Genomic DNA, 20619 nt, shown 5'->3' on the forward strand with positions numbered 1-20619 from the left:
TTATGGCAAATAAATGTAGGGACTGGACTTGTGGTGACCCGTGCTCATAACACATGGCATAATGTTCCTCGGACCAACCATCATGGACTGGCTTATGTTGCGAGCGTTCTCAGACCACGGTGGGGAGTCCATGGGCTCCCGCTTGATGGAATGGACCAGGCCGTGACCTTTGAACTCGTAAGTGCCATGCTTGTTGTAGTCCGGGTGCATGTAGGCCTTGTGAGGGTCCTGTGGATAGACGTGTGAGTCCATGAGGTTGACAGATTGGTTGCTGCATAGAGAGTCAGAGTGAGAGAGTCTCTGAGGACTAAACTGGCTGTTGTCGTTGTGATTGCCCAAGTCTTTGTCACATTTCAACAGACGTCCGGTTGTGTTCCCGCCGTTGTTGACTGCATAGTTCTGATAGTTGCCGTTGTTGTACGGTGGGCTGATTCCTGCTTTCCCTCGCTGGCAGGGCGAGTACTGCGGATCATAATATTCCGCCTCTGATTTGAGATGGAGGCCTGAGCTCTGGTCGTATACCTCGTTGCCGTAGCGGCGGTCGATGGCCTCTGGGTCGCGGCACGCCCAGGGTCGCCCGTAGGCATCGCAGCCGTTCTCAGAGTCCGAGTCATGCTCCACCTTGATGGGCTGCATCTCGGGCATCAGGTGGCCATCGTAGCATTCCCCGTAGCCGTTCTCGTTCTTCACCAGGTCCACGCAGTAGGCATCCGGGTCTGTGGGCATCTGGACGTTCCCGTAGAGCTTAGAGACAAACACCTCGCCGCCTCTGCCGCTGTGGCAGTTAGGGGAAAGGCGGTATGGCTTCCCGTACTGGCCGGCCTTGTTCATGCGGTTAGAGGGGATGTAGCCGACACCCTGGCCCGCTCTGAGGGGACCGGAGTTCGGCCGCAGGGGCCAGCCGCAGCCCAGGCCTGGGCTAACACCTTTATGGGACGCCATGGTGGACTTGCAGTAGTTGAGGGGCTCCTCCTGGTTGTAGTAACCCTCAGGGCGGTACTTGAGGTTGTCTTTAGAGAGCGGGGTCCAGGGAGTGTGGTGACCCCGCTGGGTTGCGCCAGGAGTGGGACAGGAGAGGAGGACGGGGTCTGCTATGTCGCCCATTCCTCCACCGAAGGAATGCCTCCGGAGCTGTTCCCCTCGCTCACTGTGAGGGAGAGGAGAGGCATGAAAAGAGGGGTGGGGAGGAGAGAGGGATGGAAGAAGGATATCATTAGTCACAAAACAAGATGACAAAACAATAGATTATACAATGTTCCTGTAGTCCTTGAGGACATTCAAGAAGAGGTGGTCTCTTGAAATATCATTGATCCGCCCCGAAATCCATTTGGGATCGTCCACAAACTGATTGTTTATTCTACTGATTGATGAGTGACTCAAAGCCCAAATATCTAGGTTTGGTTCACTTAAGTTCACGAGAGAATCATTCCAAAAGTGACTCATTTTTTCCAGGATTCATCTCATCTGAAAATTGAGAACAGAGTCAACATCCATAGCCCAAAGATCAATGATGGCCCGCAATCCCAGTTAATTGGCAGGACAACGCATCTTCATTTCCTTTTAAAACACCGAGTATTCAGTGAAAAAAACCTAAAAACATTTCTAATCTTACAAACACATATTTCAAGTGTTTAATTAACTTTGTTAGCGATGAGAAATCCACCAGTGGTGTCAGCTAATGTTGGCCATTTGTCGTGCTGTCTGCTGATTATTGTAGAAGAAGAATGTTTCAAATCTACATTTTTCAGCAACGTGGCCAAACCTTTTGCTGAGGTCATCAATGCATTTTGATCACTACATATTGGAAATACTATTTTCCTTGTTATGAAAAGTGGCCATTTCAAACTTCTGATTATAATGGCAAAAACTTGACTTTAAAACAAGTTGTTTTCTTCCGTGAATCCCCACTCTGACTGTCTTTTGCTGCTCTCTGCTCTTTCTCAACAGGAGCTTTTCAGACGTGTCGCAGCAGGGTAAACACAGGTGTAATTGATCAAAATAATTATGCCCTCATTCCATTTAGTGTGCCACAGCCAGTCCAGTGAGCCAGCATGCACAGTACCAGGGCCCTGGCCCACCTAAATGGAACAGGGCCATAATTGATTAAAAACACCTGTGTTCACCCTGCAATTACATGTCAAAATGATTACTGTGAAAAGGGCCGACTGGATCACATAACACTATATTGATAAGATAAGGCTTTGGAGTAGTATTACCTCTTTGGACCCAGGCAGCACACATTGTCTTTTTAAAAACATTATGTAAATATACACATTTTCAAGTGTTTCCCAGCTGCCATGTATTTTGAACATGGCACTGTGTTCTCATACTGAAGACCCAACCCTATGAGCTCCTTGTGATCCAACCAGCCAACATGCCGTCCACTTATAAGTAATTGGTATGTTTTTCGAGAAACCTGGAAGATGCTTAGAAGGAATGAACAGCAGAGGGGGTGGTGGGGCTCTGCTCCCTGACTACAGCTCAACTCTTGGCCTCTCTGCCTCCCAAAGTTGTTAATGATGCATGAAGCGCAGAGGGCCTCATCCAAGCTGGGACATGTATTTGCTCCTAATTGGCCACAGGTAAGGCATCCAGCACTCGTATGGTTTGGTGTCGGAGCCTGCTGGGCGAGGAAAGGGCTTATGTCTGTGTTCATAAAGCTGTTTCTGGGCAATACGCTGGTATATCTTGAAAATGATTTAAAGAATGAATAATACACGAGGACTGATGCCCATTTTCCATCACACTAACACTGTTAGAGTGTTTGAATATGTTTGTGTACCGCTGCCTCATGGATCTTACTCAAGGTAGTCACGAAGTATGATTTTACATATTTACCAAAGTAAACATATTGGCCCTTGTGAATTATGAGGGCAGTTCTGATGTAGCAGATGTGGCCTTTTAATGTTTATAGTTTTGACCTTTACTTCTAGCGCCCCCATCAGGCAAATCAGTGTAATCTCTAGAGGAGATAACAAGCTGCCAAAATGCATCAAAGGACCAAAGGTGTCTGAGATATCAAGTTTGTGTTAAAAAGCTTGACCTTTAATTACAGTATAGCGCCCCCATTAAAACAATCAGTGGCTTTACACTAAGACACAGTGTGAATATACATCATTCCTTTAACTTTGGTTAACGTTGCAAGGATGACGCTCATGGACTGTACGGGTTCTCTCACCCATGCTCCAGTGAGGAGATCATCCCTCCACCTCCTCCCTTGTTCTTTCCCCGCATTAACATGTTCTTCATTTTCATCTCAGTGATGGAGGGCAGTAGAAGGGGTACACCTATGCAGAATAAAGCCAGCTGGGGAGGCATCAGAGCCCCGGAGGCTGACTTCTTTTTCTGACCGTGGAGGAACTTCAACCGACCCTGGAACTGCATAGTCTGGGAGAGAAGAGAAGAAGAAGTTACTGGTTTGAACAAATGATCTTTAGGCTATGCTCTTCCAAACGTCTTACATGTTATTTTTTTACTTTATTCATTTCCCTTGAAAGTTCACATTTACTTGTCTTCTTTTGCGTTTTTTATATTTGTATTTAAACTGGTTTTCAATTTGATTCCAGGAAACATTGGGAAGTGTCAACTTGTACTGAAACACAGTGTACTATACAGTCGGGACACTGTGTCTTTATGTCATCCTTAATAAAAAGAACCATACACACACTGGGAACCACATTAGTATTTAAACAAGACTAAGCATCTACAGCTGAGCTGGAAGCTCTTTGAAGCTGTACAGCAGTGCTTTGAGCTAAATGCTAACGTCATCATGCTAACATGCTCATAATGCTAGCATGCTAATGTTTAGCACATAATTGGCCTATTTAGCAGATAATTTGAGGGTTGTTTAGCGGTCCGCTTCCAGTCTGTTAGCATGCTAACATTTGCTAATTAGCAAATTAGTTGTTGAGATATTTCAGTCTGGACCAGAGACCCACCGCCATCTATTAAGCTGCTGGCGAGCAGATATGTTCAATAAAACATGCATTACATTAATATTCTGTGTGCCTGCAATTATGTTGACTGATCAGGAAAGCATCTCACCAGTATTTGCTCACTACTTGGCTATAAAGGCTTCCAGAATAAATCGGCCTTCTAAAATTTCTGTGCAGCCAGAGCAGACTTGGTGACAGTGAACTTTAATGACCCTGATGAAATGGTCCAAACCCATATGCTTATTGCTCTGTCATCATGGCCCTGAACTTTTCCACTGCTGTTCTCCAAACCACTCTAGTCACAGCCTCGAGGGATGAACCAGGCTCCTATTCTGCTGCTGTGTCCAGGCACCCAATTACTTCATAATGCATTGCAATAGAACTATAAATAACTGTACGCACTACAATTCAAAAATAGGTTTTGCTGTACCGAATGGGTCATAATACTTTTTATAGGCCTGGGTCTTCTCCCAGAAAGTGGGCAACATTTACTCCATGGTTTAATTTTCATTGCATATCTCTGCACTTTTCTACGTAAACGTTAATGCGTTAATTGAAAACGAACTGTTCCGACCACTCACCAAGAATCCGGAGGTGCTGTCCAAGAGGCATCGGACTCTGGCAATGAAACACCTGTTGAGAAAGCAGGAGAGCTCAGGAGGAACTCCCCCTGCCTCCGGAGAATGGAACAGGCTGCTCACTACAAAGTCCTCACCTGAAATGTAATGGAGACAGATGGAGGAGGTGAAGAAGAAGAGTTTAATTTCAACTGCAAATTTTGTGGCAAACCTACAATGGGAGATAGACATACTCTAGATCTCAAGAGTAACTAGCAGAACTTCAATATTAAAAAAATTTAACAAAGAATGTCTGTGATCAAACCCATATCCACATTTCAACCCAACAGTTTGCCCAAGGGAACTGGTTCATCCCTTCCCAGTAAACTACCCACCGGTCCCTGCAGCTAGCTGGCCGTCCTGGTGTGCCGAATTCCCCTGCGGAGGACACATGGCCCAGTGGAGCTGGCGTCTGAACTCTTGGCGGTCGTCTACGTGGATGTAGTCAAACACATTCTGGTGCATCACGTCAGTCTGCCGGGGAAAATTGAACGGCATTTAGTACGTTTGTCAAGGAAAGGACATTTCCAGTTTTAGACTCTTTGTTTTGTCATCTCATGAAAGTCTTCAGAAACATGAGATTGCAGCAGACTGACTTTGGACTGCGTTGTGCTGCCATCAGTGCAGCTGGTGGACACCGTTTAGACGGGGGATTCCAGTTATTGCTGCTCTGATACACTCAGCCTGCCTCAGGATTCCCAGGGAGCATGTTAACTTCCCCCGATACACTCATAAGGACCATACTGTACACACAAAGTCCCCGGAAACATACAGTACATGCACACTGCATCAATAGATATGTGTTTTGCACACACACAGGAATATTTACTTAGTACTGTAACAGTCTAAGGGCCGCTGTAGGGCCAGCGAGGGCAGCTGTGTTTGTCAAACATCGCGTGACACCGGCTCTCGAACAGCAGTCCAGCCCAGCTTGCCCTCCCCATCCACACACACACACACACACACACGCAGACACTCACACACAGAGTGAGCGGGGTTCCAGCCCACTCTCGTCATGCCTCTCGCTCTTTTCCAGCAATAGCTTTGCTTTCTGTCATTCCATGACAGATTCCTCACTAAAACGTTCAACCTTCTCCTCTTCCCTCCTCCCTGCACTCTCTCCATAATTTCCACACTGGTGGCACGCGAGGGTTTTTGATCGCCTGCCTCTGAAAACACAATCTGTTCCCACCGTCTTCGGCGGGCTCTTCGGCCTGTGGTTTTTGTTCCCTACCGGCAGTCAGGCAGACAGACGGATTGAGTGACTATTGTTTATGTTTCTCGTAAAAAACGCAGGGAGGAAAAGAAGAGGGGGAAAAGAAAAGAGAATAAGTGATATTTTCGCTGACCTTCAAAGGCCAGTGGAGGTTTTCTGCTGTTCTCCGGGGCTTTCTTGTGGTGCTACTTAGTGAAGCGTTCTCTTTTCTTTTTTTCCTGTGGTATATTAGGGATAAGTGTCCTTCTGACTACAATTGTGGGCTCAAAATTATGTGACATGTTGTCAAGGCCTTAGAGGCAAACTATGTGGCTTAAAAACAACCAATATCTTATTTGCGAGAAATGTGGGAAAGACTAAGAGAATGTTTTGGGGACAGTCTCTGAAATATAACATGGTGATCTGTGAGTACTTCTTTTATGTACTGCAAGGACAGACTGTCAACAACTCATTCATTCTTAGGTTTCTCATATAGAACAGTTTGTATTTAAAGTCGCCTGTATTTTAGCCCGTAGTACAAGTACAGAGAACTACTTGATTTTAATTTGATGTATAGATAAACAGTGATCGTCTGCCTCTGGTCAAATATGACCATATGACACAAACTGCTTTGGCTCTTTCTCTTGAGCATGTAAAGTATGTTTTTGCATTTGTTAACTCAAAAATATTGATGAACAATTGGCAGTATGAACAGAACTTAAATTACTGTTACTGCTATGTTCTGTAAAATAAAAACATGTGTGGTTGTATTGGTGTGACTTGGTGAATTTTGATTGAATTTGACACATCTCAACAAATATCGGATGGATTGCCATGAAATTTTGTACAGAAATACAAGGTCCCCGGAGGAAATCCCCTGATTTTTCATCCAGCACCACCAGCTTAAAATTGTCCAGTACCTCCAAACTTATCACACAGCCTCAACTGTACTTTGTGTTTAGTGCGAAATAGCAAATGTTAGCATCCTAACATGCTGCACTAGGATGGTGAACACTGTAAACATTTGACCTGTTTATCTTCACCATGTTAGCATTGCTATTGTGAGCATGTTAGCATGCTGATGTTAGCGTTTAGCTCAAAACTCCGCTGTTCCTGTGTGCAGCTTCGCAGAGCCGTTAGCATAGCATAGCTCGTAGTCTTAAATATGAACTATATATACTACAGTTTTCCTTTTTTTTTTTTTTACACATGCACACACACACATTTTATGCACTTTACGGTTTTAATTTCCTTTGTCTGTCTCCACTTGCTCCCATGCCACCCTGCTCACACACACACTCGTACACTCATGTGCGCACAGACACACGCTGTGGCAGGATCTTTCAGACCACTGTGGTTCGCATGTCAATTTCATGGCGCTGGGTTACTGCCCCTGTCTGCTTGTAAGCCAAGTAGGAGCGCTGTAGCAGAATAATTTCCACCCCCAAAGTGTCAATGTGCTGTGTGTGTGTGAGCAGACATGAGGGCAAAGGAGGGATTTTAACAGTGAAAAGCACTTTATTCATGGTTTTGAAGGAGGGAGATGATTTTAGCATCGCAGTACAGGCAAGCCTGTGTTGACATCATCCATAATTAATGACTAGCTGGGTATAGGTGCCGGAGAGGAAGGAAGCTAAACCATTGGTGACTTATCAGTGCCCGCACACACACCGACACCCACAGTGTGTATCTCAGGGTGAAACGGGGGTCTTCACCTTCCTGTGGCCTCTAAGCTGTGACTTAAAGGGTTCAGTCTGCCCCTCTAGATAGAGTTATCAGGCAGGCTGAAAGAGAGACTTTTACTCTGACTCATTAGCCGTAGCATGGGAAGGAAAGAAAGTAGAAAGGGATGGATGGAAGAGAAAACATCGTCTGCGGGTGAAAAAGGGAAATAGTGAACTTTCTGAATGATGGCGGAGACCTCTGACACTTGTTGACTTTGAGAAGGGGCGACGTGAGAGGCTTCCCAGGAGTGGATTTATTAGCTTACCTTTTGAAAAGTGTATATAACTAGGTGTTGCATATCTCTTATAATGTAAATGATGACACCTGTTTGATTCTAATTTTATAATGCATCCAAGCTATTAAAGAACTCTTTTTGGTAAATAAGAGAGAGGATGAGATTAGAAGATCATACCATTTTCATGACTGTACTGTAAAATAAGAAGCTAGCAGCTGCTTAGCTTAGCCTAGCAAAAGGACTGGAATCAAGTGGAAACATCTCCAAATGAAAATCCACCTACCAGCGCCTCTAAAGCTCACTAATTAACTATTTGCAATTTTATGGTAATGTGCCGGACAGAATATCTCTTGGTGGGGAGCAGTAACTTCCTGTCCAAACAGCGGAGGTTGAGATATAATATATTAATTAGTATGATTATTATATCAATATTACCTAAAACTGTATATTCATCAGACAACAAGACCACAACAAGAAATTGATCAATATTACCATTGTTTTGGCATTTTTCATACTGGCTGTGTTTGCTGTCAGGTGCCTAAATTCCTGAAATAGTTTCATGGATTCAGGTTACCTCGGCCTCAGGCAGGAGGACATTGGATGACTAACAATTAGTCAAAAACATGATAAGTTGGGCTCCTAAAAAACACCGGCTAAGTACAACACACCTACTTTCTCAGGGAAATGTTGCAGTTGAAGATGACGCTGCCAACTAGTCTGTCAGTTGATACATGTTTTGTTCAGCTTTGTATGTGTAAAATATATTTGAGACGTTTAACTCACCTGATGAAATCCCAGATAGTCCACAATGGTTGAAGAGGCATAAAATACCATCCCATCACTGCTCACTACCAAGGCAAAGCCTGTAAGAGACTACACACACACACACACACACACACACACACACACACACACACACACACACACACACAGGAATAAGCAGTGACTCAGGGCAACTCATGCAGCAAATAAACTCAAGTGCAACAAATACATAATTGACAAACACAAACAACTGGATTTAATCGGTGGCGTCTTTGCAAAGCTAGCTTTAGATGGCATGATTGCACCCAGCAGAAACACAGTGCAACAGAGTCAAATGTTTTTTTATTTACGACCCAACTGTGGTCACAGCCATTACTGTACATTTATTTTACGCAGCCAGAATTTGACTCAAGCCAGACTTTTTATAGCACATTTATATCATTCTTTCCATAATTATCAGAACAGCAAATAACGGTAAAAATGGAACAAAAAATGGAATAATACTGGACACTGGAGCAGGAATGAAAGACAGATGGCTATGGAAGTGAGTGGGCCAAATAAAACTTGCTGATTTGCAATGCAAAGTATTGCTTTTGAAAGACATTTTAGAATATTTTCTGGCGGTATTTCAATTCGTGGTATTTTTAAAGCAGTCAACTTGAGGATGACATACACACCAATTTGCTCCCCTTTTAAATGTATGTATTTCATCAGAAACTTTGATAATTAATTCCGTTTGACTGCTAACATGCTTTGATTTGTGATACCAAACACGTTGATTAAAAGCAGAGAAACTCCAGACACAAACACAAACACAGACACACACACACATACACACACACACACACACACACATAATGTGTTTGGCCGGCACAGCTCACAGAGACAAGTGTTGATTAAAGAGAAAATTTCAATAAATACATAACTGGCTTCAGTCAAACGAGGAGGGGAGGACAGATGGAGGTGGAGAGGGAAAGAAAAGGAAAACAAGGGAAGGAGACGTGGAAGAGTCTTTCAGTGTGCATGTGTGTTGTGCACAGCTGTGATAGCGTGACAACTGCAAGGCTACTTGACTTGCGTGACTGCTGCTGCCAGAGTCTGTCGTCTCTATTTTACTGCGAGACTATGCAGGTCTTCCCCTTGTGTGTGTGTGTGTGTTCTATGTGGCATATATCTCCCTGTGGCCTCCAAATTCACACTCACTCCCTCACTTTCTCCTAACATTGATCTGATTGCCTTAGCGAGCAGAGTAATGCTCAGCTCCCCGCATGCACGCTCCATCCCGACCGCATGACAGACTGCGATACCTGTCTGTCTGTGAACAGAGCAATTTGTCCACGAGGTATTTGAGTCAAAGCGTGACAAAGCAACGCTGTGACAGAAAAATATCTGGACTATGATATGACAATATGTGGAAAGCATATATGATGGAGGGAAGCAGAGAACGGGAGGATAACTCAGGGTCTTGGTGGTGTAGATGCAGATGTTGTTTGACAAGTTCAACTGGCACATGCTCATAACATCCAAGGGGTGGGCATAGTTTCTAAAAATGGACATGTAAACAGTCTGAATATACTTGGATGTGATGTTGCCTTTATGAGGTCCAACAAGGCCATAAAAAGGCCAACATTTACATGTTGGGTTCATTTAGTTTTTTTAGCCCATTCACCTTTCTCCATTCCTCGTCAAAGCCATTGAAATGCCACAGTCAATTTTCTGCATTTTCTTTCGAAAGGGCTTTTTTATTTTTCTGAGAACAAATAGGCCTTGGACTTGAGACCTGACAGACTGTGTGCAGGCAAAAACACTACGTTTTTTTTTTTAGAGTTGATTACTGTAATAACTGGCTTTCCAAGACGGAATGACAAATGTATTATAGCTGAATACAGTGCATTTATTTTTCACATAACCAAAACTATTATGGGAACACCCATCATTTATGTTGGAATAAGAGAGGTCATTTACAATGTAGAAAAATGCCTATACTTCTTAAATAATCATTATTCTATTTTCTTTATGAAAAACAACCAAGCTAAAGACCAAGAGAGAGAGCTTTATTCCTCTATTTTGAAATAAGAAAATAGTTATAATAAAGAAAGAAATACTGTGCTCGTATTGGCTGCACTGTGCTGCATGTTATTTTTGTGTGTTTTCTCCATTCACATTTCCCTCACTTCCTCGCATACTAAAGCCTTTAGGTAATGGAAACAGGCACCTGCTGCTGGCCTGCTCCGCCACATATCTGCAACTACGACGCCCCCGGCTCCCGTAACCACCCCCAGGGAGACTAAAGGCTTTGACTTACAAATCGTAAGAGGCGCTTTGCACGCAGAGCCCAAAATAAAATATTAGTTCACTGGATTTGGAAGCATGGGAGAGGCGGGGAGGAGGTGGTGGTGATGGTGGCGGGGCAGCCGTGTCTCATTGTTTCGACAGAGTTCCTTTGGTTTTTCCTTCGGTCTCGGTGTCACAGCGAGATGAAAGCAGTGATGATGAGGTCATGACAAACATGCAGACCTTCTTCCATCAGGAAGCCATATCCTTCACACACATATGAAGGTTAGCATAATATGGGGTTCTGATATATTGAATGATGTCTGGAAAGAAAATGCTGGATATCAGCCAATGAGTGAGACCGCAGTCACACATCAGAAACACATTACAGCTAGCTGTGTGGCTCTAGGGAAGGCCGATATCACAACAAGTACCGCGTGAACTGCCATGAAAATTGGTAGAGATATGTATGGTCCCCAGAGGATGATCCCTACTGACTTTGGTGATTCCCTGACTTTTCCTCTAGCGCCACAATGAGGCTGACATTTTTGGTTCTGACTTAAATGTCTCGACAACTATTGGATGGATTGCATCAGCAAGTTGGCTCTTGAAATTTTGATATTCGACATTTTATATAACATATATTGTATAAACATAAAAAAATACAATATTCTAAATACAATCTACACAATAAAACATACAATATATGGTGTATGTTTCTTATGAGAATCAACCTCCAAAATGGATACACAAACATACACAAGCATGAAAAATGTACGCGTCAAACAAACACATACAAAGACATGCAATTCCACTAACCAAACACACACAAACATATCCGCCTGCCCCTCTCTCGGGATCCCATCCCCGTAACAACTAATGCACAGTTTGCTGTGAGGCCCCGGTGCAGGTTGAGTCACGCAACGGGAGGGGCCCATCGCTACGGTCAATCTATCCTTTTGTTGAGACAACCCAACACGTTAACAGAAGCATCAGTGGATCAGCTCGCCCCTGTGCGTGTGCGCACACAGTTGTTGGCCAACGATCAGTGTGGTTTGTTGTTCGACAGACAGCCATTAAGGTATTGAGTGCGTAGCAATGATCTGATGCTAAATGAAATTCCCACGTAGCGTGCTGCTGCATGTGTCTGACTACGACATCCTGTCTGCTCGGATGCCTTCAAGAGAAACATTCGCCTCTCTAGGAATCTAACGACATATTTTCAACTTTTATGTAACATATATTAAGAACATGCATCGTGTGCGTTATTGGTCATAGCCAAGTTCGACTAGGTGTCCTGGTATCATCTAAAAGACATGACGTGTCATACCCTGAACTATATGCACGTATGATAATCTTATTCTGTCTGATTAAAGGTCTGAGGTCAACTGATTTGCTCTGATTAATGTTGTCAGGCTTGGTGTGTTCTTCTCACTCTCTTCTGCTCACTTTCTCACACACACGCACACACACACGCACACGCACACGCACTTGACTGGCTGCTAAAGCCGCCAGCATGTGTGAGTCCCCACCTCCTCCATCAGCTCTGACACCCCCGCCTCACCCGTATGTCACGCAACACCACAGCTCTGCAAAGGAGGTCAGGGCAAAGGGCGAAGGGCACACACGCATGCACACACAAAAGACCCCCCCCCCCCCCCCCCCTCCCCAACTCACACTCACTCAGTCGCACTCAGGCTACATCCATCAGACACAAATGCTCTCCTGACTGATGCGAATGCAAGCTAGCGAGTATTTAATCGCGGCAACAACCAAAAAGGCAACGGTTTGAAGGCAGCATGGTGAGAAGTGATGTCATTGAAATATACTTAGGACGGCATACGTACGTACACATAATAGTTTCTGTTCACAGAGTTATTCCACACATACAGACAACAGCCATGTGGTTTCTTACTTCCAGGAGGAGGCTGCTTTCATTGACTGTGGTGGCCAGTGGAAGGCTCTCTTTCCTGGGTTCAGGGTTTGAGGATGCTGTGCTGATACTCTGCTTCCTGGAGGGCTTCTCATGGTTTGCTGTAAAAAAGAAAAAGAAAAGGGTCAATTGGCTGGAACGAGGGGCATATTTACGTTAAAACAACAAAAACTAAAAGCACTGAGCAAACTCTGTGGTTACAAGTGCAGGTGGAGATGAAAAGAGCAGCCACAAACACAAACCCAGTCCTTAATTTCATTAACCTTATACTGCAGGGACATGTGCTCATATCTGCTGCGTTCAAGGTCTGGAAAATAAAATCAAGCACACGTCTAGCTCTTGACTTTCCATGTCAACACAGGAAAAGTTGAGGACGATAACAATGATTGCATTTTCTAAAGCTTCTAAATCCTCCAAAAAGCCTGTCTGATGCTGCAGTGATAAGAGTTGGACCGGCACGCAGACATGTGGCCGACACATTAATGGCATCAGTCTCCTCTTGCACTGCGTGATCTCCAGGTATTAGTCTGTGCGGCGGGGCCGTCTAACGAGGCAAAACAGAGGAGGATTTCATGACTTTACGGGATTCTTCTCACACGATACGGCCGCACGCACACGCAGAGGCTCACTGGCACACCAAGCGCGAGGTAGAGCGCAGCATGTAGTGCTTTTGGGACGACTTATTTGCACTGAAACAAGGCGCTGCCACTCTCCTGCTCCTGTTGTGCCATCTGATATTCAAAAGAGTAGGAACATCTACTTAAGTTATACAAATATCACAAGCGAGTCACGCTCCATCAACCGCTGCTATACACATGCTGCGATCTCTCCGCTGTAGAGTAAAGGCCTACCACCATGCCGGAGTGTCTACACATGCAATTAGCCTCCACGGACATGGCGTGCAGAAATGTCACGTGTGCATCGGTGATGTGTGCGTTGCGTGTCGGAGGCATGTTTGCGTGTTTCTCTTATGGGCGTGCTGTCAGTGGGCATGTGGCTCACTCCAAGAGATCAGCCCTTCGCTCCGTCACTCATTGTAGCTGGCACAGATTAGTCACGCAACACATACACACACACACACCATAGCCTCATTACGAAAAACGATCTAAGTATGTGTCTTCCGATGCTTTGTACAGTCCCCACCCCCACCGAATAACCCCATTACAGTACCATTCCTCCCCCTTTAACCTTCTACTGTATCCTGTCCTCTGTCCATTCCTCCCCCAATGAACCCCCGTCTTCCTCCTCCTCCTCATCTCTCCACCCTTTCTTTGTTCAACTCGGCATCTCAGGCGATCGACAACCGATTTCGTGATGCTGAAAGAGTTCCCCATCTCTTAATTCCACTCTGAAGCACGCAAAGCTAATGCGCCCGTTTTTTTCTTTCTATCTATACATTTTTAATGGGTTAACTACTTTTGCGTTTAATCATTCCCCGGTTGCAACATCAGGTTAATGAGTGTAAATAAAGGCCTCAATGTGAATGCTGGAAATCAGTAAAGCGCTGATGACTGCATTGACAGTCGCTCAGTAAACTCATAAATGCCAGTAATAATGTCAAGTATTTTGTCATCACCTCCTTCAGGTGCAAACACACACAAACAAACAGACTCAGACAGCCACACACACACACACACACACACACACCATTCTCTTCAATCACCGCAATATCATCCCACCAGTGGAAACTAGCAGAGGGACATGGATCTAATAAGCCTCTTTTTTCCTCCTTCAGCGCCTCGTGTATTTTTGTTTTCTCTCTTACGGCAGCTTTTGGAGAGGATGCAGCGTCAGGAAAGACAAACACACGGGATGATTAATTAACGGCACAGGCACTTCCTCTGCCGACAATACGGGCTTTATTCATCACCGCTCGCGTCTTCGGGTTTGCTTTTCTTTGCCTCCATTTTCTCCCTGGTCTATAAAGGAAAACAGAGTGGGTAATGGCGAGGCGCTTATGTGCTCTGTGTGAGGACGGGGTGTCAAGTAAAAAGTGACAAGTAGCGGGATGTCGATGCTGCCAAGGGGTGAGGCTGAAAGTCTCTCGCTCCCTTAGTCGGCCCCGGTCTGTCTTTTCCACCTCCACTCAGTACACAAAACGTTAAGACCACCCGCCAGATATCAAGATACATTGTGATTCAATTGGCACAATTCGAGTCACAATTGTCTCGGGACTTCAATTGGCTCAGAGGACACCTTTGATGATTTGTTGAAATGAAAGAATAATCCGATATTACGAATAGGGACTGTGATGGAAAGAGATGCTGGAAGGGAGGAAAGACTTGCTTGTAGAATGTGATGCGGTTGAGATGGGATTGCTTTAGATTGCTGCGTAGTGTGTGTATGTGTGAGTTTAGGACACAGTCCACATCAATCAGGTGTTTCTGCACCCTCTAGGGGGCGAGGTGAGTCTGGCCGTGGGGCATATGGACGTGTAGCAGCAAAGTCTCGGTTTGTTCTTCTGTATTCTCCTTTACAGCCACTTCCTCCCACGCTACCAATAACAGAAAAAAAAGAAATACGAAGAGGAACCAGAGGAGAGAAAGAAGAACACCTCTATAAGGAGGGAGAGCTGTGCAGAGGGGGGGGGGGGTCTCTGTGGACCCATAGTGTCACCGACATGCTTTTATTCTGGGGATAATGGAGGTCAAACACAAAGGAATGTCTCGCAAAAAGACGAGAGATGCAAAGATGAATATTTCAATGCAGTCCTGTGCATTAGGTTCAAAGATGGCATGGCCATGACATTATGTTGGAGAGTGTCGCACGTGTCAAAGCGCTTCAGAAATCGTGAGTACAAGAGCGGCATGCGGTTTAAACTGAATGGTAGGTGATACCCCGGCTCCATTCTCCTGCTCACGCTGCTATCCAGAGCAATATGCAGCGAGGAGCAGGTAAGTGTTCATACATGGCTGCTCATAGACACAACACCAGCTGCTGCACGGTTTTAACCTGGGACCTATACCAACCTGCATGCACACTGCTCCAAACCCAGTCCAACAGGTGGCTACTGCTGCTTTTTTGGGTGTTCTTTAGACATTTGATCACTTTGTACTCAGTTTAATGCCAGTTCAGTTAATATGTAATAAGTAGTGGAGGACCGCCCTGAACATTTATTTGTCAGCTATAGTTACTGTGATATATCATATATAACATATGACGATCTTTAAAAAATCGTATGCACTGTTGTAGAAGAAACTACCCAACAGTATGTCAAATAGTTTAAATTAACGGTAGAATGCTCATTAAACATTAATGCATTCGTCATAATAATCCAATACTATAATATTTGAATACTTTTTTTTACTTAAGTCACAATTTTGATGCAGTAATTTTACTTCTTGAAGTATTTATATATTGCAATATTGCTACTTTTACTCAAGCAAGGGATCTGATATTTTCCCCACCCCTGGTAAGAAGTAATCTTATCCGAAATTATTTGTTTTTTCTCTGTCAGAGGGTTGGTGTTTTGCTAACATATGAGTGAAGCCCAATCACATCCATACTACCTACATCTGCATGCAGGCTCTCCATCTCCCTGATTTGCAGCAGCATGGGTGCCATCTCTTGGCAGCCGATCCTCTGCTGTGGTTTTTGGCTTGTAAAAAAAGAGCTCCGGACCTGAACATGCGAAACGCTGTGCTGCACAGCAGTCCCTCCCCTTTCACAAGGCTTGCGTGAGTAGAGAGAACTGTGTGTGTGTGTGCATGTGTGTGCGTTGAGGTCGGGTTGGCTTACAGCCACTTCCTTTGCCTATTCCCGCCCCCTTCCCTCAGCGCTCTTCTTCTCTCTCTCTCTCTCTCTCTCTCTCTCCGCAGGCACAGGAAATCCACAGCAGAGAGAGCAGCAGCACCAACACACACACACACACACACACAGAGAGAGAGAGAGGGAGAGAGAGAAGTTGGCCGATCAAGGGCTGGTTGTCACGCGAGCGAGCCGTCTGTCAATCTCCCCCCCCTCCTCCTGACAGTGGGCTGGCAGCCGGCCAAGGCCTTGCGTGCAAGCCGGCGAGCCACATTAGCCCATAAAGAATTTCATAATAGCAACAGCTGTTAAATATTGATGACTGCTGGCAAGCGCTCAATGGTGCTCCGCAAAAAGGTTAAGCCTGCACTGTAATGGAAGCTAATACTTCAATATGCCACAGATCAAATGTCCGGATCTCTGCCTGTCCAAATCCAACCCTTACCATTTTAACTTTTTTTTCCTTTTTCTTTAGCAGTATGGCAAAGAGAAGAAAAAAAAGACTCACTGACAGAAAGTTTTTGGCGCTTTTCATATTTTTCTGAAGATAAACAGCAGCTTTTTCTACGTTGTTCCGACCGTTCCACTTGATGGATATAAACAGTATGCATTCAAATTTCAATCACCCTTGATACCAGTATTAATATTGGATTGAGGTCTCTAATCTTCCCCGATATTGTTTTGGATGACAATGTATTCCACTGTGACATAAGATTACAGTTGGAGGGAGGGACTGCCAGGATTTAAAGCCTTTTTTTCTTCACTAAACCACATTTACAAAAAGGACTGTTCTTGTCGTCCCGGCATGAATCACGAATATGCATCTTTTAGAGGAGATCCTAACGTGAGTGAGAGATTTTTGAGAGTAGTGTGCACGTGGATTCGCAACAGGAAGTCTCTCTCTGAGGAAGGGGAAAAAAATACAAAATGTGATTCCTGAATAGAACATAAACAATAGCCTAGACGCTGAAATGAAGGGGAAGTGATATTATGACCGAGCAAACGGGATCACACAGATTGGAGGTCGGGATGCAAAACTCAATTGTTTCCACTTCTCTGTTTTGTTTGGCAAACAGACACACGACTGTTGTACAGGAGTGATCTGTCTCCACGCATGGGCCCCCGGGCAAAACAGACTCGTATGGCAACTGTGTGTACTGCTACTGTATGTGGCTTGTATACACGGGCGCATCATAAAAACTGGCGCCACACACACTCCACACACACACTGCTTCCATAAATAGAGAACATGACTGATTGTGGCGCACATGTTTTATATGAGCGTGGTGTTTGTCAGCGGAGAAAAATGTTTTTTTCCTGATGAACCCATTGAAAGAGCGACACACAAGTGCGCAACCAGCTAAAGGGCTGTCTAAACACTCCTAAATTTGCCTTGTCAAGCTTTGGAAAAAAATGCACCACAACATAAGGCCAACGTGGTACAATATTTATACAGACAATTAGAAAAACTAACAGGATGCAAATGGATGAAGGCCCGGGGAGAATGTGCCTCAGCGTGAAATGATGTGCTCTCCGCTTACACACACACACACACACACACAAAGGCTGCATTCAGGCATGTGTTGCGTGAGATGAGCCAGTTACGCAGGAAAGCTTTTAATTTGACTGTACCCAAATGAATGCAACAGTGTATTTTTTAATTGAAGACAACAAGACGCTACAGTTTGCCTGCCGCTGCCAGGGATCTGGCGCGTTCCACCAGCACAAGCGTCGGCCCCGGCCTTCAGTCTGCTCAGCGGGGGTGAACTCAGGATACGGACTCCCTCGTGAGTCACACACATATCCGAGCAGTAACCCGGCCCGGAGGCCGAATGACAACACACGTGCACAATCACATGTACAGTTCGCGGTTGCAAAAAAGACAAACACAAGGGAGTCAAGGGGGGGGGGGGGACTCCATTGTCAGGCCTATTCTCCACTCTCCTATGCGTCAATATTTATCACAAACTTCCTCTGATTAGTTCATTCAAATAGAGGAATTAATTTCCTTTTGGGGGACCTCGGTGTCCAGGAATGTTTTGACTTTTGTGGGAAAAATATTGACGCACTTTCTACCAAGCTAAAGCCCAGACTTTTATTTTCTTCTTCTGGTTAGCCAACTGTAAAATTGATAGAACGAACTGATACATTTCTCAAGCACAAAGGTGACAAAATAATGGAATCTTTGTGCCATGTGTGCACATCTGAGATACACACTTCATCACTGTAAGGGACATCAGCTCCCGCATGCATGTGTATGTTGGCGTGGTTACTCTTTAAATAGCTTTTCCCTTGGATTCCTGTTTTGATGAAGATGGCTGTTGCTCTCTCAAGGAGCTGGCGGTTAATAAAATTTGCATTTAGGAACCCCACCTGGCCACAATAAAGCACAAGCCTTCTATTTATGTGCTCGTACACAATCTCCATTTTCACGAGCGGTCTGAGATTCAATAGCTGGAAATGAACGCGCAGCGCGTCTTTCCTCAAACTGTAAAGTTTATGTGGACATTCGCTGCTTGCTGTAAAGCCCATCTCCCCGATTTTGAGTTTAATTAAGAGATGCATTTGAAAGGAAAACCTCTCGTGCTTCATAAACAAACAAGGAGCATGGAAACAGATGTGCCATGAGAGGTGAATTTAAAGTGCTTTGGAATTAGTTAAATATGATTGGAATTGCAGAGTGAGAAAGAGAGGGATGAAGAGGGAGAGGAGGAGTGAAATGCAAAAAGGCATCAAATATTTTTTGGGTTCCTCATAAGTTGAGTTATTTAGGTCCAAAAAGTCTACTTCATCAAAATCTAGACTGGAACAAACGTACTGCAGAGCACGGGGGCTGTTGACTTACAATGTATAGAATAAACTACCATAAAGTGTTTATTATATAGCTCATTCATTTCACTCAGTTGTCCTACACTGAGTTTTTCATTAGAAAACACACCAGTGCCTCTGCTAATTCATACGGAAAAAGGGAATTCTTAACAACAACTCAGGGAATAATTATTAGTTCTCTACCCCTGTCTTTCAGTCTGCATTCCTGCATGAGAGGGGAGGAGGGCAAAAGAAAGACGGAGAGCAGAGCGAAGGTTACAGTCTGCAGCTCTGCTGGTTCCTTGTGTTGCGTGCCAACTAGTGTCACTGGCATTATTCACAATAAGAGGGAGAAAGAAGCACAACAAGCCTTAGATTATCCCCCTCGTGTTCTCCTCCCCGCTGGCCAGTCGAAAGCAATCATCACTCGCTTTGCGGTCTTCAACAAGTTTTCTCAAGAACCACACCTTTCATTATTTTATTTTTGATCCTCTTAGCATTGTTTTTCTTTCTTTTGTTTTTAATCCATGCAGCCTCTCCGTAACAAGAAGGTAATCTGTTGAAAAGATTATGGCGCTGTTTCGGCCCATTGAGGAAAATAATAACGGACAGATGGTCCCCCAGGCTGAATGCATATGGGGAGGGAATCTACACTAATGCTGCTAGCAGCACGCAATGCTAAACAAATGCTAACCACGGAGCACTTTTACGACATCAACAAGTTGTGCTCATTTGCTGGGCTTGAACTCAAGAGAGGCATCGTTTTAGTGGAGGAAACGTGAGTACAAAGTGGCTGACATAATGCACCAATGAGAAGAGTTGTACTGAGTTAAATAGACGGACGGAAAGTAAAAGAGTATAAAAGTTCTTTTATGGCACTTTGCTGAAACTCTGTGGGAGCAAAATGTCGCTGTCACTAGAAAAAAAACATTGGCTTTTAAGCTTCGTGACAATGCATTTGAACGAAAACAATGAGATTTTAAATGCTTCATTTAGTCTGAGAGGAAGGAGAAGTTGCTCAACCCATGAAGCGACATGTAATCCTTCCGTGAAACAAATCAAAACCACACAATTTGGCGATACGTGATTTTTCTTTCACTGGGAACAATAAGTTAAAAGATGTATTGACATAGACTACAAGTGTGAACAGTGTGCCGCTTGCAGAGCCCTCACCAAAACGCTACACACACATACGCCAACACACAGGAAAGGCCTACCGATGTGTAATTAAATTGATGTGAGGTGGTTAATGTGTGCAGGGGTCAAGTGATAGCCACGATGCCGACCATGCTTAATGCATGAAAGCCATTAACTTGTCAGTCAGTAGACACTATCAGAGGTGTTCAGTATCCGCTGTGCTTCTGTGTGTGTGTGTGTGTGTGTGTGGA

General features: G+C 44.5%; 1 protein-coding gene across 1 annotated transcript in view; it reads right to left on the bottom strand.

The window, feature by feature from the left end:
- Positions 1 to 20619, bottom strand: part of LOC142971887 (uncharacterized) — a 55400-nt gene continuing 34781 nt past the window's right edge. The window contains exons 3-8 of the mRNA XM_076112617.1: positions 12659 to 12777; positions 8491 to 8580; positions 4888 to 5026; positions 4517 to 4650; positions 3179 to 3387; positions 1 to 1147 (exon numbers count right to left, since the gene is read on the bottom strand). Coding sequence (XP_075968732.1) covers positions 1 to 1147; positions 3179 to 3387; positions 4517 to 4650; positions 4888 to 5026; positions 8491 to 8580; positions 12659 to 12777 — 1838 coding nt within the window. The remainder of the gene's footprint in view (positions 1148 to 3178; positions 3388 to 4516; positions 4651 to 4887; positions 5027 to 8490; positions 8581 to 12658; positions 12778 to 20619) is intronic.

The sequence above is a fragment of the Anarhichas minor genome, unplaced genomic scaffold (assembly GCF_050575085.1).
Source record: "Anarhichas minor isolate MPS153535 unplaced genomic scaffold, ASM5057508v1 ptg000050l, whole genome shotgun sequence".
NCBI lineage: Eukaryota > Metazoa > Chordata > Actinopteri > Perciformes > Anarhichadidae > Anarhichas > Anarhichas minor.